Genomic DNA, 25,421 nt, shown 5'->3' on the forward strand with positions numbered 1-25,421 from the left:
TTATAAGAATGGCTTCCACATTACTACAAATCCTGTTTTTACAACATCACACATGCTCAAGTACCTTGCTGATGTGGCTGTGACACATAAAAGCCATGCAGTGACCTGTAATAGGCTATTCAACTATTTGTCAAAATTGCCCTTAATGAATATTTATGCAAGCCACTCTAAGGAGTACTGAATAACAGGCAGCAGTTTGAAACTTTGCAATTAACACTATATAGTACTATAATATTGTAAATTGAAGCTAATTATAGTGCCTCTATTATCAACCTGATGATTAGAGTCAATATTAGAATGGTGCTGGAAATGCACAGCAGGTCAGGCAGCATCCAAGAAGCAGGAAAATCGATGTTTCGGGCAGGAGCTGTTCATCAGGAATGAGACTGGAATCTTCTGGGGTCGAGAGCTAAATTGGAGGGGCTGGGGAGAAGATAGCTGGGAGTGCAACAGGTGGATGGAAGAAGGTCGGAGAGGAGGTTGGAGCGGATAGGTGGGAAGGAAGATTGACAGGTGGGACAGGTCATGAGGATGGTGCTGAGCTGGAGGTTTGGAACTGGGCTAAGAAGAGGGGAGGGGAAATGAAGAAACTGGTGAAGTCCACATTGATGCCCTGGGGCTGAAGGGTTCCTAGATGGAAGATGAGGCGTTCTTCCTCCAGGTGTCAGGTGGTGAGGGAGTGGCGGTGGAGGACCCCCAGGACCTGCATATCCTTGGTAGAGTGGGAGGGAGAGTTGAAACGTTCCGTCACAGGGTGGTGGGGTTGATTGGTGTGGGTGTCATGGAGATGTTCCCTGAAGCGCTCTGTGAGAAGGCGTCCAGTCTCCCCAAAGGAGACCGCATCGTGAGCTACGGATTCAATAAATGACATTTATGGAAGGATAGATATGGAAAGCTCCTTTGGGCCCTTGAATGGAGGTGAGGAGGGAGGTGTGGGCGCAGGTTTTGCAATACCTGCGGTGGGAGGAGAAGGTGTGGGAGGGGAGGGTGGGTTGTTGATGGGCATGGACCTGACCAGGTAGTCACGGAGGGAACAGTCTTTGCGGAAAGCAGATGGGGTGGGGAGGGAAATATATCCCTGGTGGTGCGGTCCGTTTGTAGGTGGCAGAAATATCAGCGGATGATATGGTTTATATGGAGGTTGGTGGGGTGGAAAGTGATGACCGGGGGTTCCATCCTTCTTGCGGTTGGAGGGGTAGGGTTTGAGGGCGGAGGTTGAAACGTAGATGGAGGACATCTTCAACCATGTGGATGGGGAAATTACGGTATTTAAAGAAGGAAACCATCTTTTGTGTTCTGTGGTGGAACTGGTCCTTCTGGGAGCAGATACAGCAGAGGCGAAGGAATTGGGAATACGGGATAGTATATTTGCAGGAGGTAGGGTGGGACGAGGTGTAATCCAGGTAGCTGTGGGAGTCAGTCGGTTTGTAAAAACTGTCAGTGTTGAGTTGGTCATCATTGACGGAGATGGAGGTCCAGGAAGGGGAGAGAGGTGTCAGAAATGGTCCATGTGAATTTAAGGTCGGGGTGGAATGTGTTGGTGAAATTGATGAATTGCTCAATCTCCTCATGGGAGCATGAGGTGGCACCAATGCAGTCATCAATGTAGCAGAGGAAAAGGTGGGGAATGGTGCCGGTGTAACTATGGAAGACATGGCTGTGGCCCATGCGGGTACCTATGGCTACCCCTTTCATCTGGAGAAAGTGGGAGGATTCGAAAGAGAAATTGTTGAGGGTGAGGGCCAGTTCAGCCAAACAAATGAGAGTGTTAGTGGAAGGGTACTGGTGGAGACATCGGGAGAGAACGAAACAGAGGGCATGGAGGCATGGTGGATGGAGGTGTAGAGGGACTGGATGTCCTTGGTGAAGATGAGGCATTGGGGGCCAGGGAAACAGAAGTCTTGGAAGAGGTGGAGGGTGTGGGTGGTGTCCCGAATGTATGTGGGAGTTCTCGGACTAGGGACTGGCTGTGATTAGCCAATCCATCATAGAATATGGATTGAGCCTATGACTCGCCTATCTGATGATTCAGCTATTTACAAGACAAACCTAACCATGCTCAGTGGTGTTCATGAGTACTGTGTTAAACAGCAACATGAGTGAGTATTAATAAAACTATTTACACCACCTTCGAGGTGACAGAATCTAAAGCTCTGCATTTGTATTGCACAGAACTAACCTTATAGGGGTCCTCCATCTGTTGATGAGATTCTAATGACAAGTTAAGGTCAGTTGTAGCACTTCCATTCTGAAGAAGGCTCACTGGACCCAAAACAATAACTCTGTTTTCTCTCCACAGATGCTACCAGATCTGCTAAGTTTCTTTACTTTTTGTTGTTGTATCAAGTCCACAGTTGTTCTGACTAGCACAACATAAACCAGGGGTCAAACTGTGAACTGTCTAGTCTTTGTGCTTTGTGTTCCACCATGTACGTATTTACCTGCTAGAAGTCCATTATGAAGCTTTTACAACAAGCATCAAATTATAGAAAGTGCTTGAGAAATTCAACAGTATTGATAGCATCTGTAAAGAGAGAAATAATTACTATTTTGAACTCAATGTGACTTTTTCAAATCAATTCAGAAAAAGAGTCATTGGACTCAAAACATTGACTCCGTTTCTCTCTAAGATGGCAATAATGGGTGATTTCTTCTCAGCCTTTATCCAAATATGGATAAACGAACTGAACTCAAGGGATGAGGTGAATCTGACTGCCATCAAAGTGGCATTTGATCAGGTACAGCAACAGGGAGTCCTGGCAAAACTAAAATTAATGAGAACAGGGGGACATCTCCCCACTTGTTAAAGCTGTAACACAAAGGAAAATAGTTTTTTTTTGGTGGTCAAACATCTAAACCCCAGGACATCACCATGAGAATTCTTCACTGCTCTGCCATAGACCCGGACACTTTCATTTGCTTTATCAATTATTCTTTTCCGATCAAGAGGTAAGTATCCTATATCTCCTAAGTATTTAATTTGATTCATGTGTTTCAAAAGGTATATCAGGAAAGTCCATGACAAGGTATAGAAAAGCTTGAGATAAAGTTAGTGATTGTGTATTTTCTCTGCTGCCTTTCATTAGATCAGAAATTCACTTGTCTGAAAGAACTTATAGTGATACAACTGCAGTGATGCGTGGGAAACTTAGATTGCCTCTACCTCTCCATCTTTCACATCTGGATAGGTAACAGTATTAATTCTCTGAGAGAACAGTAATGTTATTTATCCATATCTCACTTCTCTTCCAATAAAAAAAGTTTCTTCCCTTGCAGTATTGACATGTTCTTCAAGATTCTATTCCCAGTCATGAAAGTACAAGACGAGATCACAGCAAATAGACTGGTTGAGAATATAAAAGGCATGGTTAGGACATTTGATGATGACACCAAAATTAGTGGCATAGTAGATAGTGAAGAAGGTTATCTAAGATTTTAATCAAATGGGTCAATGAGCTGAAAAATGGCAGATGGAGTTCAATCTAGAGAAAAGCAAGGTAATGTATTTTGGTATAACAAACAAAGGGTTATACAATTAATGGTAGGGCCTTGGGTAGTGTTGTACTATAGAGTGACCTAGGTATATAATTATTTGAAGTTGGTGACACTGAAGATGTGGTAGGGGGGTGGGGGTGGGGTGGTTCTATCTGTTCTGTGATTGTTCAATAAGCACTCACAATCAATCTGGTTTTTTAAGACTTTGTTCTTTATTTCTTCATATGGCCGGGTACAGAGAATCCGGCAACACAGTGGTTGTGTACATCTGTATTCCTCGGAGGAGCTGCACACATGGCTTAAAACAAAGACATTTTTATACTTTTCTTAAAGAAAGGCTATGCCCGCATGGCATATTCAGACAATTACCAATCAATACATGATTCTGCTTTATTTGACAGTTACTTGGGCCAATAATATTTCCTGGGAACCAACTTTGTTTTCAAACACTCAGGCCATCCTTATCTCACTAACCGAGTCTCTGCACCTGCATCTGAAGGTCAGTTAGGATGACCAATAATGTCTTATCTAGTCTAGTTATTTCAATGCTGAAAAGGGAGCATTGTCTGCTAACCTCTATTGAAGCAGACCGTGGTTAGTTAATTATACAGTTATAGCAGAATTAAAAGCCATTTTATGCAGCTTTTAGCAGAATTGTTAATTTGCAGCCTAGAAGCCATTTTGTCTTTTTTTTTGCATCAAGAAGCCATTTTATTGCCACCTAAGTTATTAAGAACATCTGTTAAGTGGTTGTTCTTGACAACAACTAGTTACCTCAGCCTGTATTTAGGTTTCAGATCCTCAACATATATGGACAAGATGGTTAAAAAGGCATTTGGCATGCTTGCCTTCATTGTTCAATCCTTTTGATAAGTCATGTTGAGGTTGTACAGGACATTGATGAAGTCACTTCTGGAGCACTGTGCCCAGTTCTGGTCGCCCAGTTATAGAAAGGATATTATTAAGAAGATTATTAGGATGTTGATGGGTTTGAGTTATAAAAAAAAGCTGGATAGCCTGGGACTTATTTCACTGGAGTGAAGGAATTGACAGATGACCTGATAGAAGTTTGTAAAATAAAGAGTGGTATAGATATAGTTAATGCTGGTTGTCTTTTCCCTAGGATGGTGGATTTCAAGACTAGGGGGCACATTTTTAAGGTGAGAGGACAGACATTTAAAAAAGACATGTGGGGCAAATGTTTTACACAAAAGGTGGTTCGCGTGTGAAATGAACATCCTGAGCAAGTGGTGTATGTGGGTACAATTACAATGTTTAAAAGATATTTGGATAGGGACATGAATAGGAAAGGTCTGGAGGGATATGGGGCAGGAGCAGGCAGGTGGGATTATGCTTGGCATGGAGTGATTGGACTGGAGGGTCTGTTTCCATGCTGTATGACTCTATGACACTGTAAGTAAACCATTGCTGCATTGTGACATTATTGGTAGAATGCTGGACAGTTTTGATTTCACTGACATGGGGCTTTGGAACCTGTGATAAAGATTGATTAGGATTTCATGATTAAAGTTTTCACAGTACATTGCTCAGATGAGAGGCATGTTTCCTCTGGTCAAATGGTTCCTTACAGTTTAAGTAGTCAACACACTGTAGAATGTTCTGAATTAAATGAAACTTTTGCTGTGCAATGTTTTTGAACAATTTTCTAAACTCTGTGTACACTGCTATTTGGACTAGATTAGAGTGGTGCTGGAAAAGCACAGCAGGTGAGGCTGCGCCCGTGGAGTAGGAAAATCGACATTTCGGGCAAAAACCTTTGCCCGAAACATTGATTTTCCTGCTCCTCAGATGCTGCCTGACTTGCTGTGCTTTTCCAGCACCACTCTAATCTTGACTCTAATCTCCAGCATCTGCAGGACCCACTTCCGCCTGCTATTTGGACTGTTCATTCCAGAGTTAAATTATCTTTCTATTGAAGAAGTTCAGTGCCTGATCCTTCTAAGAGACCAAATTTATTGTTGCTTCCATTGCAACATGGTTTAGTAAGTTGACACAATCTATAGGCTCTTCTTAGAGTTAATAAAAGCAATTGAAGCATGATTTCACCAGTGTCTTATTTGTTCTTGAAGTAAAATATTGATCAAAAACCGTTAAAAAGTTGTCAGACATAATTTGTTTCTCATGATCTGTTGTTGTCTGTGTGACTCATGATCTGATGTTCTTTCTATATAGCAGAAAAGCATACTGACTTTTGTATTTAATCTCAACGTTATTTGAAATCTTGGGAATTGTGTTTTTCACATCTGCCAATTCATTGAGCTGTCAAATTGACTTGTAAGTTCAAATGTTTTGCAGTGGATAGATTGGTATTGGTAAATTTTGTTGCGTGGTTTGGTTGTTGATAGGAAATTCAAGTAGATGAGTATTTTCTTGATTTGGAAGATCATTGTTTGGATTTTGATCTCCATGCACTGCCCTCATTTTATTGACTTGTGGCATTCTTTTTGGTTAAAGCTTGTAGTACTAAAACTGAAAGCTGTTAAAATTTCTGCTGTTCTAGATGCAATGTAGAGTATGGTTGTCCTTAACCAATACGGTATCTTCACCGCAATGAATGAAACAAATTCCTTTTTGAAGATGGCTGAAGGATTTCCAAAAGACTTTCTCAAAATATCTTCTCAGAATACAATTCAATGATATTTTGATTGTATCTAACTGGTATCATGATGTCATTTGCACCGATTCTCTTTTCTGCGTCTGAGATTGTATACCTAATTTGAGGTGTACAAAGTTATGTGGGACATAGATAGGGTAGGAAAGGAGAAACTTTTCCTCTTAGCAGAAGGGTCAAAATCAGGAGTCACAGTTTCAAGGTAAGGCGTCGGATGTTGGAGCAGATTTGAGGAAATATTTTTTCACCCAGACAGCAGTGGGTATTTGGAACTCACTGTCTAAAAGGGTGATAGAGGCAGGAACCCTCAAGATATTACAAACTATTTAGATGAGCACTTGAAATGCCATATGACTATGGGCCAAATAGTGAAAAGTGGGTTAGGATAGATGCTTGATGTCCAGTGCAGATATGATAAATCAAAGAGTCATTTTCAACTCTGTATAAACTCTGTGGCTCAATTTTAATGACCCTTGGGAATGCCACTGTATTCCTCCATTTTGAGAAAAACAAAAATGATGATTATTTCCTTTTTTTGAATTAACAATGGTACTTATTTCATGTGCCTCAGTTTTATTAACTAGCTGTTTATGTAGCACATCATCAAAAATATTACTTAAATCATGAAGAGAACTCAAAGTTAACATTTTGGGGCTGGTGAACCTTCCTCAATTCTGAGGAAGGATCACTGGTCCTGAATCGTTAACTCTGATTTTTCTTTATAGATGCTGCCAGACCTGCTGAGCTTTTCCAGCAACTTCTGTTTTTGTTTCTGCTTTACAGCTCCACAGTTCTTTCAGTTTTTACATGATTTAAATCCATGTGGGTAATATGCATTGCATTCCCTTCAATAACCTCCTTTCTACATCATCAAAACATTCGATTAGATATGTCTAAACTGATCTGTTTTTTACAATTCAGTCTTGATTAGCACAAACTTCTTCAAGCGTCTGTTGCAATTTCATTGATAATTTCTAAAACTTTACCCACCATTGATGTCAAACAGACCAACCTGCAGTCACTAGGTACCTTTTCTTAAACCCTTGAATAAAACTGTCACATTTGCCAGTGTCCAATTGTTTTGATATATTAGGGAAGATTGAAGCTTATGGCCAGTCCTTCCATTCTCACTTCGTTTAGCAACCTGGAATAAATCCAACTTGACCTGGTGACTTATCTACTTTTCGCACAGTCAGCTTTTCCAGTACACCCTGCAATAATTTTCATCCCATCCATAAGCTTTATGTCCACTTCTATGATGTTGGGTTGAAATTTCCTAAGTTGTGCTACTGCTGGCATCAATAGTTATCTGCTGAGACTGTGTGATTCAATGGCAGGACCCTGGGTAGGATAATGACAGCGCTGGCCAATTAAGAGGCCGATACTACACTGCTACCCAATTATGGACAGTGGTCATCTCTCAGGGCTATTGGCCTTATTAGAGGGCAGGTACACCTTTAGTCTCAGGGTCAATCAGGCAGGGTACAGGAATCTAAGGGGAAACCCTCAGCTGGAAGCTTGCAGCTAAACAGGAAGTCGTTGCTGTAATATCCCCTCGATGGCCATGGAGTGACCCTGAAGGAAAGCTTCTCTTTCTCTGCCAGAAGCCCACTGGAAGACAGCCAGTTTAACTGGCAAGAATCTGTCTTAAGGCTGGTAAAATAGCTTTAGGATGGGGTGTGGTCATTAATGACCTACAGATTGAGTTGGCTATTCTCCTCCAGTTGATAGTCGGCCTTGCCACTGTCATTCTGATGGTTGGGAATATCCCACGTTCAAGGTTTGTGTAAAGATTTGTAGCTCGGTTGCAGTTGTTGCACGTATGTTCACTGAGGTGGGAATTTGGTTTCTAGGTGACAGCCTCAGTGCTGTGGAGCCTCTTGTGAAGCGCAGCTGTACTGTGCTGGTTGAAAACCAAATTCCCAGCTCGGCAAAAATATCCACAGCATATTCCATGGTGGCAGAAGACAACGCCATGTAATAAGGTTTCCCATCTCCCAACCCATCTCCAGAGAATTTTGATATGACTCTGTACAAAAAGGTGTGCAGAGAAAAATTACAGAGATGCCAACCATAGAGTGGTTACAAATAGGGATGTCAACTACTCAAAAATAGACTGGAAAGGTAATGGCATAAAGGGCAGATAGCACAAATGTTCCAAGACCAGGGTCAGGAAAATTTCTTACACCAGTATGTGTCCAGTCCAACTCTTTGATCTGATTCTTGGGAATGAGGGGCAGCAAGTAAAGTTGTGAATATTCAGGATATAGTGATTGTTGTATAATAAAGTTTTGGATAGTGATTGAAAAGGACAAAGCAACCAGAACAAGAATAATTAACTGCAGAAAAGGTGACTTTAAAAAGGTAATGACGGAGCTGACCCACTGAGCTTGGAACAAAAGGTTGATGGGAAAAAACAAAGGGCTACCTTCAATGAGATAGTTCATGTACAGTCAGTGTAAAGGTAAAGCTGCCATAATCCCAGAGGACATAGAGCTGGTCTCTCACTAGGAAGAGATGACTGGTGGTGGTTTAACCTGAGGGTCACCATGCCTCAGGTAAGGGGCAAGGTTGAGAAACAGAGTCCTTCATGGTGACCTCAGTCAGTACAGGAATTGAAACTGTGCTGTTGGTGTCACTCTGCATTACAAATCAGCCATCCAGCCAACTGAGCTAACCTGGAAGCTTAACAATTTGGGCTATTCTATTCTAAATCATAACAAACTGACAACCTTTAAGCAAAATCTGGGTGCAACAACACTCTACATCCTGTTAACCAGCCAATCTTCTATCCATGACCATCTGTTGCCTCCATCACCATGACTATTTTTTCCCACAATAATCTTGACGTGGCAGCTTATCAAATGCCTTCTGGAATACCTTCATTAACATCTAGTGGTGAGTTTCTGAGAAATGCATAGATCTATCTTGATTATTTTCGTTTTACTAATGTGCAGTAAGGTGTTCAATTACAGTCTGTTATCCATATTTAGTATATTAATCCCAAACACTGGAAATAAGTCGCACATGTATCGTAGATTATATCACTGTTCTAACAATATAAAACCTTCCTGTTTGTTCAAAAGTTAGGGAATCTCGCAGTTTTATTTTCTTTGTAATTCTCCTGAATCTCACTCTTCATCTTCATTGAAAGAAATAATACTGGTCCCTAGCCAGATCGTAACAAATTTGGTGGCCTTCTGAGTCGATAATAGTATCTTTTTGAGCCATAACAATGGCATGATGACATTAAATTTCATCATTATATGCAATGGAATAGAAAATAATATCATGATGTTAAATGAAAAAGCTTTTTTGGTATTAAGTCTGTTAATTGTGTTGAATTTGAAGTATTTTTCTAATAGATTTTATACTTTAAACCTTCAATGTACTAATTTTGTGTGATTCAGGTAATAGTGTTGTTGTTGAGGCACAGGTTGCGTGTTCAAGTCCCACTGCAGAAACTGAATACAGAAATAAAGCCTGACATACCAGTGCAAACCTGAAGGACTGCCAGACTGCTGCACTATTGGACTGCTAACCTTCAGATTAAATAGTAAACTGAAACTCTGTCTGATCTGTCAGGTAGATGCGAAAAATTTCATGATATTCTTACAAAGAAAACTAGGGAAGTTATCCCTAGCATTGCAGTTATCATTTATAGAGTCATAGAAATGTACAGCATGGAAACAGACCCTTCGGTCCAACCCATCCATGTTGACCAGATATCCCAACCCAATCTAGACCCACCTGTCAGTACCTGGCCCATATCCCTCCAAACCCTTCCTATTCATATACTCATCCAAATGCATCTTAAATGTTGCAATTGTACCAGCCTCCACCATTTCCTCTGGCAACTTATTCCATACCCATACCACCCTCTGTGTGAAAAAGTTGCCCCTTAGGTCTCTTTTATATCTTTCCCCTCTCACCCAAAACCTATGCCCTCTAGTTCTGGACTCCCCAACCCCAGAGAAAAGACTATTTACCCTACCATGCCCCTCATAATTTGTACACCTCTTTAAGGCCAACCCTCAGCCTCCGACGCTCCAGGGAAACAGCCCCAAGTCTGTTCAGCCTCTGCCTATAGCTCAAACCCTCCAACATCCCTGTAAATCTTTTCTGAACCCTTTCATGTTTCACAACATCTTTCCGATATGAAGGAAACCAGAATTTGATTAGATTAGACTTACAGTGTGGAAACAGGCCCTTCGGCCCAACAAGTCCACACCGACCCGCCGAAGCGAAACCCACCCATACCCCTACATTTACCCCTTACCTAACACTACGGGCAATTTAGCATGGCCAATTCACCTGACCCGCACATCTTTGGACTGTGGGAGGAAACCGGAGCACCCAGAGGAAACCCACGCAGACACGGGGAGAACGTGCAAACTCCACACAGTCACCTGAGTCGGGAATTGAACCCGGGTCTCAGGTGCTGTGAGGCAGCAGTGCTAACCACTGTGCCACCGTGCCGTCCACACCACCATGCCGCCCACCCACCGTGCCGCCCACAAATTGCACGCAATATTCCAACATTGGCCTAACCAATGTCCTTTCAGCTGCAACATGATGTCCATCAATAAAAGTTCTGCTTGGTAATTACCACATTACTGTCCGTGGAAGCTTACTATGTGAAAACTGACGTCCTACATGTCCTATATAACAGTATACTATCTTCACTACTCCATTTGCTGTGAAATGCTTTGGGACATCAGGTAGGAATCAATGGATCTCTTTTATGGTCTTGTTGCCACCCTTCAGTGGAAGTGATACAGTCCTTGACATCACACTGTTTTTGCTATAAAGTGGAATGTTTAACATGAAAAGTTTAAACATGAAATATAACTGCTAAACTGCTGACCCCATCTGGAATGCCTTCCACTTTATAACAACACGCATTTATAAAAGCAGCACCTTCATGGGAAGTCTTTCAATGGTGACCTCAATCACTTCTGGAAGTGAATCCACACTATTGGCATCACTCTACATCTTAAATCAGACATCCAGCCAACTGACACAACTGACCCTTTGTAATGTAATGGAAATGTCACGGATTAATAATCCAGGAACTCAGGTTAATGTTCTGAGGTCATGGGTTTGAATTCCACCAAAGATGGTAAAGTTTGAATTCAATGAAATCTGTAATTTTAAACTCTAGCTTAATGGTGACTATGTAACTACTAGGAGAAAGTGAGGACTGCAGATGCTGGAGATCAGAGCTGAAAATGTGTTGCTGGAAAAGCGCAGCAGGTCAGCCAGCATCCAAGGAGCAAGAGAATCGACATTTCGGGCATGAGCCCTTCTTCATTCCTGATCTGCTGCGCTTTTCCAGGAACACATTTTCAACTAAGTAACTACTGCCAGTTATTGTAAGAATCCATCTGGCTCACTAGTTATTTAGGGAATAAAATCTACATTCCTTATCTCATCTGGCCCATATGGAACTCTAGACCCGCATCAGTTTGGTTGACTCATAACTGTCCTTCAGACAATTAGGGATGGACAATAATGTTGGCCTTCTCATAGTCAGTGATGTTCATGCCCCATGTATAAATGAATAAACTGCAATAAAATATCCTAATTTGTTTTTTATGAGCATTGTGGAACAAAATTTGATACCAAGTCAAAAGAGATATTAAGCCAAATGACCAAAAGCTTGGCTACAAATATGCTTTAAGACATGTTTTAAAGGAAGAAAGGAAGCAAAGCAGGAGAAATATATGAAAGGAATTCCAAAGCTCAGGGACAAGGCAGATTAAGCTAGAGTTACCAATGGATGAGAGATTAAAATCAGGGATGCTTAATAGGCCAGGATTTGAGGAAGGAAAGAGATTAATGTAGAATTGATGGCTGAAGAAGATGGAAGATGGAATGAGGTTGCAGAGAGATTTTAAAAGAAGGATGAAAATCGTTGTTTTGCAGCACAGAATCTGTAGCAAGAGACATGCAGTTGAAGCTGTTCATCTTGCACATCTTGTACACCAAGACAGATCCATGCCAAATTTCAAACGGAGCACCATTTACACTGCAGGAGAAAATGGTGTTGATCGATTAGCAAGCATGGCTTTTGCCATGGAGAAAAGACCTACAAATGTTGTTGAATTTTTAATTTTTAAAAATGTGAGATCTATGACTTGTTCATTTTCTGCAGACACCGGTCCTCGTGATGCTGGTAAACTAGACTATCAGCCCTTTGACTGGTCGATAGCTCTCACAGGTAGGGCTTGAAGTCTTGTCCAGTACCAACTAACAACCCCATAGCTGTTAATTCACTGCATAGTAACCCAGCCAAGTAGAAACAAACTCACCAGAAACCTTTCAGCTGTGTGGTCAAGGCCACTGCTTCTACATGAATTTCAAGCCTTGATGTGGATACATGAACAGCAGAATTTTGGACAATCTCTACCTTAACAGAAAACTAGCCAATGGTGTGTTGAAATTGTCAGGACCAAGAAATCACAAAGGCATGAAAGATGGTTTCAGAAGCAAATCAGTTAAAGCAAAGCCAAATGATATTACAGAGGTGGAATTAAGAGTTCTTGATATGGGGTGGATATGTGATGGGAAGCTTGTTTTGGGAACAAATATGTCACCAAGGCTGTGAACAGTCTGGTGTTCATTTTTAAATGTTCATCTTTGTATCTAAAGTCTCAACCTATCACTGTAATTACTTTACTCCTCAATAGTCTTCTAAGATACTTGCATTCATTTAGTTATGGTCTCATCAACATCCCTAATTTTAATCATTCTACCACTGTTGTGCTCTTGAATTTCCTCCTAGATCTGCTCTTGTTCTCTCACTTGTTTTCATAGAAACAAAGAAACATAGAAAATAGGAGCAGAAATAGGCCATTCAGCCCTTCAAGCCTGTTCTGACATTATAGCTGATCATTCTAGTCAGTACTCTGCTCCCACATTTCCCCCTTTAGCTGGAAGTTCTATATCCAAACCCTTCTTGAAATCAAACAATGTTTTGTCCTCGATTTCTATAGTAGCCAATTCCACAGGCTCACCACTCTCTGGGTCAAAACATTTCTCCTCATTTCAGCCTTAAACTTAGACTGTGACCACTTATTCTATACTCCTCCACTATACGGGCATTCCTCCTGCATCCTGTTAGACTATTATTGGTTTCAATGAGAGATCCCCCATTTATGAACTCTGGTGAATATAATCCCAACCAAGTCTACCTTTGCTCAACTTAACCAATTAAATAAGTCGTGCCATCCCAGGAATCAGTCCAGTTAAACCTTCATGGCACAAACCAATTGTCTCCTTATCACCACCTGCACCGAATGCTCACCTTCAATGACTGTTGTAGAAGGATACCCAGATCTTGTTGCACATTCGCATCTCTCAATTTATAATCAGATAATTATCTGCCTTACTGCTTTTGCTACCAAAGTGAATAACGTCACATTTATCAACATTATATTTCATTTGCCATGCATTTGGTCACTTATCTAGCTTGTCCAAATCATACTGAAGTGTCCCTGAATCCTCTTCACAGCTCACTCTCACACCCAGGTTATATCATCTACAAATGTGGAGACATTCAATTTAGTTCCCTCAGCTAAATCGTTAAAATATATTGTAAATAGCTGGGGTCCTAGCACTGCTCCCTGTAGTACGCCATTAGTCACTATCCGCCATTCTTAAAAAATCCTGTTTGTTCTTATACTCTTTCTTTGTTTCCTGTCTTATAACCAGTTTTTTTTAATTGATTTCAATACACTACTCCAATCCATGTGCTTTTATTTTACATAATAAACTCTTAAGAGGGGATTTGTCAAAAGTTTTCTTAAAGTCCAAATAAACCACATCTACTAGCTTTCCTTCATCAACTCTTCTAGTTATATCCTCAAAGAATTTCAGTACATTTGTCTAGCATGATTACCCTTTTGTAAATCCATGTTGACTGACGTATCCTGCCTGTTTTCCAAATGCTCAGCTGTTAAATGTTTTATAATGGACTTCAGAAATTTCCATATTGCCTACGCCAGACTGGTATATAATTACTGGTTTTACTCTGCCTCCCTTTTTAAATATAGTGGTTACATTAGATACCCTCCAATCTATTCAAACTGCTCCAGAGTCCACATAGTACCTTGGAGGATGACCACAAATGCATCCACTATTTCTAGGACCACTTCCTTTCGTACCTTGGGATGTAGATTATCAGACCCTAGGGATTTATCTGCCTTCAATCCCAATTGCTCCCAACACCATTCTCCTACTATATTGTTTGCCTCCAGTTCATCCCTCTCACTAAATCCTGTGTCGCCCAACATTTCTGATATGTTATTTTCTCACAGCCATTTCTTTGTTCCCCCCATTATAAATTTGGCAGTTTCTGACTATAACGGGCCTACAATTCTCTTCACATACTTAATGAAGTTTTTGCACTCAGTTTCTATGTTCCGTGCAAGCTTACTTTTATACCCTATTTACTCTTAATCAATTTCTTTGTCTTCCTTTGCTAAATTCTAAACTGTCCCCACTCTTCAGTTTGTTCCTGGACAATTTGTACGACTATTCTCTGGATCTAATACTAGCTCTAATTTCCCTTGGAAGCCATGGTTTGGCCACCTTTCCTATTTTACTTTTGTGCCAGACAAGAATGAAAAATTGTTGCATTTTACCCATGTGCTCTTTGGGACATTTGGCAATCTACTATCATCCCTTTGAGTAATGCTTCTCAAATTATCTGAGCGAACTCATGCCTAACACTATCATAGTTTCTGCCATTTATATTCAGGACCTTAGTCTCAAAATCAACTACATCACTCTCCATCTTGATGGGGAATTCTACCATAAAATATTCACTTATCCCAAGGGCATATAGCTGAAATACCAATAATTCCTTTCTCACTACACTTTACACAGTAGGGGATGGCATGTTTGCTAGTTGGTTTCTCAAAGTATTGATGTAGAAAGCCATCCTGTATACACTTCAGGAATTGCTCCCCCATGATATTATTACTGATCTGCTTTGCCCTTTTAAAATTCTACCAGCTGTCATTGTGGGATTAGAACCCATGTCACTAGAGTCTGAACTTGGACATGATTTGCATGTGAACATAGGAAGTATGGTTAGTAAGTCTGCAGACAACACCAAAACTAGTAGTGTATTGGACAGCAAAGAATGTTTTCTCAGAGTACAATGGAACCTTGATCAGGTGGGCAGAGAGGAGTGGCACTTCGGATGTTGCCTGAACTGCGGTGCTCTTCCAGCACCACTAATCTGGTTTCCAGCATCTGCAGTCATTGTTTTTACCCCAAAGAGGAGTGGCAGGTGGAGTCCAATTTTTATAAACATGAGGTGCTGCATTTTGGTAGGGCAAATCATGGCAGGACTTATATACTTAATGTTAAGGTCCCGGAGAATGTTGTCAAACAAAGAGACTTTGGAGTACAGGTTCATAGTTTGTTGAAAGTGGAGTCACTATAAGATAGTGAAGAAGGTGTTCTTTTTGATTGCCTTGGTGAAGTACATGAAGAGGAAAGGTTTAGGGAAATATGGGCCAAACGGGACTAGATTGATTCAGGATATCTGGTCAGCGTGGAGGAGTTAGACTGAAGAGTCTGTTTTGTGCCACACATCTTCATGATTCTTTGGATTACTAGTCCAGTGACATCAAAACTTCACCATCACCTTTCCTAAGATCTTACATAGTGAACAACACTTTTTGTCATCTGAGTTATTATTTCAATTTCTGTTTTGGTGTTGTATTTTGACTTATAATGCCCCTGAGATTGTTTTTTTTGTCTGCTTTATTAAATTAATACTCAATATAAGCTGCTGTTGATTTAGCATGAGACAATTCGCAAGGAAAGACAGTCATTTGTAGCTAAGGTGGAAAGTCTTTGGCAGGTTTGAAGGTTTCTGTAACAAATAAAGAACAATAGAACCTCCAACCTTTAAATTCTGAAGTCAGATCAGACTCAAAACATTAATTCTGATTTCTTACCACAGATGCTGCCAGACTTTGGGTGCCACAGTGGTTAGCACTACTGCCTCACAGCGCCAGAGACCCGGGTTTAATTCCCACCTCAGGCGACTGACTGTATGGAGTTTGCACATTCTCCCCGTCTGCGTGAGTTTCCTCCGGGTGCTTGGATTTCCTCCTACAGTCCAAAATGTGTGGGTTAGGTGAATTGGCCTTGTTAAATTGCCCGTAGTGTCAGGGAAATGGGTCTGGGTGGGTTGCGCTTCGGTGGGTTGGTGTGGACTTGTTGGGCCGAAGGGCCTGTTTCCACACTGTAAGTAATCTAATCACTTGCTGGGTTTTCCTAGAATTTTGTATTTGCTTCTGATTTTCTGCATCCACAGCATTTTGCTTTTGTTGTGAAAATTTCAGTCTTCCCCATATCTAACTGGAAGGAATTTCTCAAACATTAATAGAGGCAAAAGTGAATATAAGATCATAGGGGTAGGAGAAACGTTTCAAAACCAGTCAGACTTGCCACAAAATTCTTTGATGGCAGGTTAGGCAAGAAGGACCAGTTCTCCTGCTCCTAACTGATAACGTTAGTACCCAGTACTGGTTATTGCGTAGTGGGCAGTGTAAAGCGGTACGGTTGAGTTGGGTTTCTAAAGTGTACATAAAGAAGGGGGGGGAGCTGTTGTGGTGCAGTGGTATCATTGAAAATGTGTTGCTGGTTAAAGCTCAGCAGGTTAGGCAGCATCCAAGGAATAGGAAATTCAACGTTTCGGGCATAAGCCCTTCATCAGGAATTTGATATACTGTCAGCTCTCTAAAGTCTGCACTTCCTGATGAAGGGCTTATGCCCGAAACGTCGAATTTCCTATTCCTTGGATGCTGCCTGACCTGCTGTGCTTTAACCAGCAACACATTTTCAACTGTGATCTCCAGCATCTGCAGACCTCATTTTTTACCCTGCAGTGGTATCGTCCCTACCTTTGGACCAGAAGGCCTATTCTCAAGTCCCACCTACTTCAAGGCATGTTGTAAATGACATCACTGCCACAGGCTGATTAAAAGAAAAACTCAGAAAAGCTTGTTGAGAGAATAACTCATCTTTCAGACTGCTTCTACCTCCCGTTTCGGAAACGTCACCAGACAGTTAACCGCACCTCCTCAGAAACAACCAGCGAGTGCCGTTACTGGGACATGTAGCGCCTGTCACATGATCATGTCTTGTCGAAACTACTTCCGGGTGGAAGGTGCCTGAGAGGCGGTTGGAGCTGTTAATAGGTGCGTGTGCCTGTGGGTATTGGGGAGATGGGGATGGGGTTAATGTGGCTGTGATACCGGTCACCGCTGGTGAGGGAAGTGCCCTCCGTTCCATTCTGGGGGTGTTGTCAGTGATCGGATAGAAAATCGATAGGGTAAAGCCTTAACACTGTCTTATTCATTGGTCCTTACGTCCTGTTAGCTTACCCCCAGGGGTAGTCAGTAATCTAAACCACTGTGTGCAAGATTGCGTTCAATAAATTAGTAAAGGAGGGGGGAAAGAGTTGTTGGAGTGCCTTCAGTGATCTTGGCCCGTTCTGTAACTCTAGCTTTGATAGTAAAATGAAGAGGAGTTGAAGTAATGATTTAACTTCCCAGATACGGTGTTTGCAGGATTCGGGATGCAGTGTAAAAGGACGACAAAATAACTAAGGAGGTGTGGAGATGCACTGGGGAAAGAATAAGGGCAAAGATTGGAAGTTAAGGAGGGAAAGGAATAATGAGAGGCTCATTAGAACGTGTGAAAGATTTGCTTTTCATAACCACAGAATGTTTTAAAAAGTGCTTTAAAGCTGATGAAAGAAGTAAAGCTGTGCATAACAAATACCCATAAACAGTACAGATTTGAATTTGATTTATTGCTGTCATGTACTGAGATATAGGGTAGCAGAACAGAGTGCAGAATATATGGCTGCAGAGAAGGTGCAGAGAGAGAGAGAGAGAGAGAGAGATCAAAATCAACATTTGAGGGGTGTAGTCAAAAGTCTGAACTGGGTAAGAAGCTGTTCTTGAATCTATTCATACGTATATTCCAACTTTTATATATTCAGCCTGATGGAAGAGAGTATAACTTGGGTGGAGTGGGGTCTTTGATTATGTTGGTTGCTTTCCCAATGTGGTGGGAAGTAGAGACGGAGTCAGTGGATGGAAGGCTGATTTGTGTGATGGACTGGAAGGTGTACACAACACTGTAGTTTCTTGTGTTAATAGGAAGAGCAGTTGCCATACAATGCTATGGTACATCTATAAAAGTTGGTATGAGTCTTTATGCACTTTCTGTTTCCTGAAGAAGGGCTGATTCCCGAAACGTCGATTCTCCTGCTCCTTTGATGCTGCCTCACCTGCTGCAATTTTCCAGCAACACATTTTTAAGCTCTGATCTCCAGCATCTGCAGTCCTCACTTTTTCCAAGAGTCTTTATGTACTTGCTGAATTTCCTTAGCCTCCTGAGGAAGTAGAAGTGTTTTTGTGCTTTCTTGACCGTCTCGTTGATGTGGGTGAATGAAGACAGATTGCTGATTATCACTCCCAGAAACTTGATGCTCTCTACCATCCCCACTTAGCACAAGGAGTGTGGTCTTCATTCCACTTCCTGATGTCAGTGACCAGTTTCACTGTTTTGCTGACCTTGATGCAGAGATTGTTGTCTTTACACTGTGACACTAAGCACTCAGACTGTCCCTTGTATTCTGTCACATTGTTGTTCGAGATCTGACCTACAAAGTTGGGATGGCAGTTGGCCATATAGGTGTGAATATATAAGGAATATAGCAGGGGGCTGAGTGTGCAGCCTTGCAGGGCACTGGTGTTGAGGATTATAGTGGAGGGGGTGTTACGTATTCATACTGACTGTGGTCCATGGTTTGGGAAGGCGAGGAACAGGTTAGAGAGGCGGGACCGAGATCTAGATTTGTTAATGTTAACTTGTGTCTGATTAACTTGATTTAATTAATTAACAAAAAGAGTTGATCACTGTAGTGTAATAGATGTTAACATATTTGAACTTCTGTGGCAGTTTGTCAAATACTTGTTGTAGGTGGCTGATTAAGAATATGGAAGTCTATACATTTAAGGAGAGTATGGCCATGTGGATACAAAATTGATCAGAGACAGAAAGCAAGGTGGTAATGAATGGATTATTGTGATCTAGTTTACAGTGATGTTCCCAAATTGTCAGTTTTGAGTCCGTTTATTCTTAGATCTAATTTGAATTGCCTATACTTGGTTGTGAGTAGCACTCAGTGAATTTGCAGATTATGCGACAGTTGGTAAAGTAGTAGATCATGATGAGGATAGGGAATAGAATGACATGGACAGAATGGTGTTATGGCCAGAAGGAATTCATTGTACAGAAATTTGAAATGTACTTTGGGAGCACAGTCTTGTTATCCATACAATATGCATAAATGCCTAATAGTGACAGAGTAAAATAATACCTTAGTCAAAAAGGTATATGGCTTTCCTGAGTGTCAGCAACTAGAAGTCACAGATCCTAAATTATTGGGATAAGAATCTAAAGGAGAAATGAATGGGAATATTTTCACTTGGGTTGTTCTCAAGATTTAGAATGTGCCACCTAAGAAAGATGGGAGCAATTTTATTAATCATTTTGAAAAGGAGTTGAACTTGAGAAACTTAGAGGCAGAAAGTGTGGAGATGCAGTACTAAACATGACTGCTGTTTCTGAAGTGTTAGCACAGCTACAATTAGCAGAATGATCTTCAATATTCATCTAAATATACATGGAAAAAATAGAAAGACAGCCGACAACCAGCATCATGTTTTATAAACAAACACTCAATATTAAGACCAAAACAATTCAGAGCATCAGACTTTAAGATCCTTTTAGAATAATAAAATCATAGAAACCTAAAGCGCTTGAAGATCATTCTGCTAATCGTAGCTGTGCTAACACTTCAGAAACAGCAGTCATGTTTAGTACTGCATCTCCACACTTTCTGCCTCAAAGTTTCTCAAGTTCAACTCCTTTTCAAAATGATTAATAAAATTGCTCCCATCTTTCTTAGGTGGCACATTCTAAATCTTGAGAACAACCCAAGTGAAAATATTCCCAATCATTTCTTCTTTTAGATTCTTATCCCAATAATTTAGGATCTGTGACTTCTAGTTGCTGACACTCAGGAAAGCCATATACCTTTTTGACTAAGGTACTTTTTTACTCTGTCACTATTAGGCATTTATGCATATTGTATGGATAACAAGACTGTGCTCCCAAAGTACATTTCAAATATCTGGCAATGAACTCCTTCAGGCCATAACACCATTCTATCCATATCATTCTATTCCCTATCCTCATCATGATCTACTACTTTGCCAACTGTCGCATAATCTGCAAATTCACTGAGTGCTCCTCACAACCAAGTATAGGCAATTCAAATTAGATCTAAGAATAAACGGACTCAAAACTGACAATATGGGAACACCACTGTAAACTAGATAGATTATAGCTTTGTATGCAAAGTACTGGAAAATGGGATTAGAGTGGGTTTAATCTAGCTCAGCAGGGGGATGGGAATCTGAGGCGTAGTTCAGTGGACAGGCGGATGAGAGTTGGGAGGGCATGGACAGGATTTCACGGTCACAGGAATGTGCTGGCAAACAGCAAGCTGGTTTGAAGTGTGTCTATTTCTAGTATCTGAAATAAGGTAGGTGAGCTTGCAGCATGGATAGGTATCTGGGACTTCGATGTTGTGGCCATTTTAGAGACATGGATAGAGCAGGGTCAACAATGGATGTTGCAGGTTCCAGGGTTTAGATCTTTCATTAAGAACAGGGAAAGTGGTAAAAGAAGGGGTGGTGTGGCCTTGTTAGTCAAGGATAATGGTGGCTGAAAGAACCTTTTGACAAGGACCCTTCTACTAAAATAGTATGGACTGAGGTTAGAGACAGGAGAGGAGAGGTCACACTGCTGGGAGTTTTTTATAGGCCTCTGCAGAGTTCCAGGGATGTGGAGGAGAGGATCGGCAAAACAATTCCAGATAGAAGTGTAAGAAACAGGGTGGTCATTATGGGGGATTTTAACTTCCCCAACATTGACTGGAAATGCTATAACTCTAGTACATTGGATCAGTTTTTTGTCCATCCAATGTGTGCAGGAGGGTTTCCTGACACAGTATGCCGAAGGGCCAACAAGAGGGGAGGCCACACTGGATGTGGTACTTGATAATGAACCAGGCCAGGTGTTTGATTTAGTGGTAGGTGAGCATTTTGGAAAGAGTGACCATAATTCAATTATGTTTAGTTTAGCGATGGGATGGGATACGTACATGCAAGGCAAGAGTTAGCGATGGGGCAAGGGCAATTATAATGCAATTAGGCAAGACTTAGGGTGCATAGAACAGGGTAGCAAAATACAAGGGATGGGGATAGTCGGAATGTGGAGCTGGTTTAAGGAACAGATGTTGCGTGTCCTTAATGGGTATGTCCCTGTCAGGCAAGGAGGAAGCGATAAGGTAAGGGAACCGTGGTTTACTATAAAAATTGCATCTGTTATTAAGTGGAAGCAGGAGGCTTATGTGACGATGAGGTGAGATGGTTCAGATGAGTTGATGGAGAGTTACTGATTAGCTAGGAAGGATTTAAAGAGAGAGTTAAGAAGAGCAAGGAGAGGACATGAGCAGTCTTTAGCAGGTAGAATTAAGGAGAATCCTAAAGCTTTCGATAGGTATGTGAGGAATAAAAGGATGATTAGGGTAGGAATAGGGCCAGTCAAGGACAGAAGTGGGAAGTTGAATGGGGACCCTGTGGAGATCGCTGAGGTGCTTAACGAATATTTCTAATCTGTTTTCACTTGGAAAAAGGAGAATATTGTAGAGGAGAAGAATGAGATAAGAGATATTAGACTAGAAAGGATTGAGGTTAGTAAGGAACAGGTCTTATCAATTCTAGAAAGAGTGAAGGTAGATACTTCCCCTGCACTAGATGGAATTTATCCGAGGGTTCTCTGGGATGCTGGGGAGGAGGTGTTGGAGCCTTTGGCTTTGATCTTTGAGTAGTCATTGTCTATAGGTTTCGTACCAGAGGATGGAGGATTGCAAATGTTGTACCCTTGGTCAAGAAGGGCAGTAGAGGTGACCCAGGTAATTATAGAACAGTGAGCCATATGTTTATTGTAAGAAACGTTTTGGAAAGAATAATAAGAGATAGGATTTATAATCATCTAGCAAGCAACAATTTGATTGCAGATAGTCAACATGGTTTCACCAAGGGCAGGTCATGTCTCACAAACCTCATTAAATTTTTTGAGAAGGTGACTAAGCATGTGGATGAGGGTAGGGCAGTTGATGTGATGTACATGGATTTCAGTAAAACCTTTGATAAGATTCCACATGGTAGCTGATGGAGAAAATGCAGAGGCATGGCACTGGGAATGATTTAGCAGTTTGGATTAGAAACTGGCTTTCTGCAAGAAGGCAGCGAATGGTGGTTGATGGAAAATATTCAGTCTTGAGTCCAGTTACTAGTGGTGTGCCACAAGCATCTGTTTAGGAACCACTGCTGTTTGTCATTTTTATAAATGATTTGGACGCAGGCATAGGTGGGTGGGTCAGTAAGTTTGCAGATGACACTAAAGTGTGGAAGAATGTTGCAGGGGGATTTGGATAAACTGCAGAATACGGCTGGGAGGTGGCAGATGGAGTTCAATGCAGATATGTGTGGTGATTCACTTTATTAAGAATAACAGGAAAGCAGAGTACTGGGTCAATGGAAAGATTCTTGGTAGTGTGGATGTGCAGAGGGATCTTGGAGTCCATGTACATAGATCCCTGAAATTTGCCACCCAAGTTGCTAGTGCTGTTAAAAAGGCATTACATTGTGTTTGTTTGGTTTTACTGGTAGAGGGATTAAGTTCCGGAGTCATAGTGTCCTGCTGCAACTATACAAAACGCTAATGTGGCTGCACTTGAAATTTGCATACAGTTCTGATTGCCCCATTATAGGAAGGATGTGGAAGCACTGGAAAAGATGCAGAGCAGATTTACGAGGATGTTGCCTGGTCTGGAGGGAAGGCCTTATGAAGAAGGGCTGAGAGACTTGTGTCTGTTCTCATCGGAGAGAAGAAGGCGAAGAGGGGATTTGATAGAGACATAAAAGATGGTCAGAGGATTAGATAGGATAGAGAATGAAAGTCTTTTTCCTAGGAAGATGACGTCAGATTGTACGATGGGGCATAGCTACAAATTGAGGGGTGATAGATTTAAGACAGATGTCAGAGGCAGGCTCTTTACTCAGAGAGTGGTAAGGACGTGGAATGCCCTGCCTGCCAATGTAGTTAACTCGGCCACATTAGGGAGATTTAAATAATCCTTGCATACGCATGTGGATGATGATGGGATAGTGTAGGGGATGGGCTTAGACTAGTTCACAGATCAGCGCAACATCAAGGGCCGAAGGGCCAGTTCTGTGCTGTTATGTTCTATGAAAAAGTAGATGCTCGATGTTCAGCCTTGACATGATTGGCTGAAAGGCCTCTTTTCATGCTGTAAAAACTTTTGACTCAATGTTCTGATTCAACTTTGAACAAATAAGATTTGTTTTTAGATTTTGAATGCATCAGGAGGTATAGGGAGGAAGTGGGAATATAGTATTGAGATAAAGGATTAGCTGTGACATTTTGAATGGCATAAGAAGCACACAGGCCCTTTTACTCCTAGTTTATACGCAAAGAGACCTGAGGAACCAGTGTTCTGTGTGCTACTGTACTATTATACGTAAATGACTTTCTCATTCCAAACCTCCTAATTGTGCAGATGATACCTGATAAAGAAGGGCTGCACACCAAAACAAAATGGAATTCTTAAAATTATAAAGCTTCCATACAGTGGGGAGTTAGACAGGCCATGAATTTGAGGGAACTGGTGTCATGGGTTAGTGAGATCATTGGCAGAGTGTGTGGTAACAGCAGAGAGGAAAAAAAAGGACATAAGTCAAATTTTATGAATTTCAAGGTTTTGGCTATTTTTATTTTTCTCAGATTTGAAACACATTGAAACATCCCTTCACAAATGGAGCTAAGTGCCTCAACTTCTGAATCAAATATTGGTACAGGAGCAGGTATGCATGACAACCCTTAAATAGTTGAAAAATAATTTTGTTTGCAATTTGCTTTTGATTGCGCTGGCTACAATTTCTGACATTTTGCTCTCATTTGCTTATGTTGTGGATTACTTTGTTTTCAGAAAACTGGTTCGTTGGTGATCGGGTTTTTGCCCCTTTTTCTGGAGATGATAAGCTACATGAGGCCACGATAAAATCAATTTCCATAGATGAAGATGGCAAAACTATGGCAGTTGTAAGATTTTCCAACTTTAATGAAGATACTGATACTGTGGCATTGAACACACTAAAAAGGAAAAGCAACCTTGAATGTTGGAAAGGTTTTATATTTGATGATGATGACCTGGAGAAGCCCTTCTTTCGTGACAAAAAGGCACCAGGCCCCAAGATCTCTTTGAAATTGTCTGAAGACAATACATGTGTGCCATATACTATAAACAGATACTTGCGAGACTATCAAAGAGATGGAGTAAAGTTCATTTTTAAGCATTATTTATGTGGCAGAGGATGTATCCTTGGAGATGACATGGGGCTTGGAAAAACTGTTCAGGTAATCTTATGAATATGACTTGCCAGCTTAGTGCTTAGTCTTCAGCTCATCACGGTATAGCTCAAAGTCAAATTGTTCTATTATCTTGTTTACATTGTTAAAGCTTTTCTGGAACAAAAGCAAACTGTGACAGCATTACCTTTTTCTGAGAATTTCAGTTTTGTAAACTTAGAAGACGACTCCTTGATTATCTCTGCATGAAAAATTTATTTCATGGTGGGGAAAAATTGGACAGAACAAGGAAAAGTGAGCAGACTCTGATAACAAAGGAGTAAAATCAGTGTTGAGACATTATTAAATCAAAAAAAAACTGAAGAAATATTATGGAGTATGTAACTTTTGAAATTATGAAACAGGTAATAGGGAAGACAAATAAAATATTGGTCTTATTTTGACTACTAGTTTTGGTCCCCTTATCTAAACAAAGATGTACTGGCATTGGAGGCAATCCAGGGTTTGAAGGGACTGTTTTATATTGAAAGGTTGAGTAGGTTGGCCTGTACTTACCAGAGTTGAGAAAAATGAAGGTTAACCTTATTGAAACAATAATGATTTTTAGAGGTAGATGCGGAGAGGCTGTTTCCTCTTTTAGGAGTGGAAAACTAGAGGGAACATCTCCGTATAAGAAGTCACTCTCAAAGGGTGATGAATCTGTGGAATTCTTTACTGCAAAGGGCTGTCA

General features: G+C 41.0%; 1 protein-coding gene across 2 annotated transcripts in view; it reads left to right on the plus strand.

Moving 5' to 3' along the window:
• The first annotated feature begins 17,316 nt into the window (after positions 1-17,316).
• Positions 17,317-25,421, plus strand: part of ercc6l2 (excision repair cross-complementation group 6-like 2) — a 79,849-nt gene continuing 71,744 nt past the window's right edge. For both annotated transcript variants that reach the window (XM_060838461.1, XM_060838470.1), the window contains exons 1-3: positions 17,317-17,352; positions 24,107-24,186; positions 24,312-24,739. In XM_060838461.1, coding sequence (XP_060694444.1) covers positions 24,138-24,186; positions 24,312-24,739 — 477 coding nt within the window. In that variant the 5' untranslated portion in view covers positions 17,317-17,352; positions 24,107-24,137. The remainder of the gene's footprint in view (positions 17,353-24,106; positions 24,187-24,311; positions 24,740-25,421) is intronic.

This window comes from Hemiscyllium ocellatum, chromosome 2 (assembly GCF_020745735.1).
Source record: "Hemiscyllium ocellatum isolate sHemOce1 chromosome 2, sHemOce1.pat.X.cur, whole genome shotgun sequence".
Lineage (NCBI taxonomy): Eukaryota > Metazoa > Chordata > Chondrichthyes > Orectolobiformes > Hemiscylliidae > Hemiscyllium > Hemiscyllium ocellatum.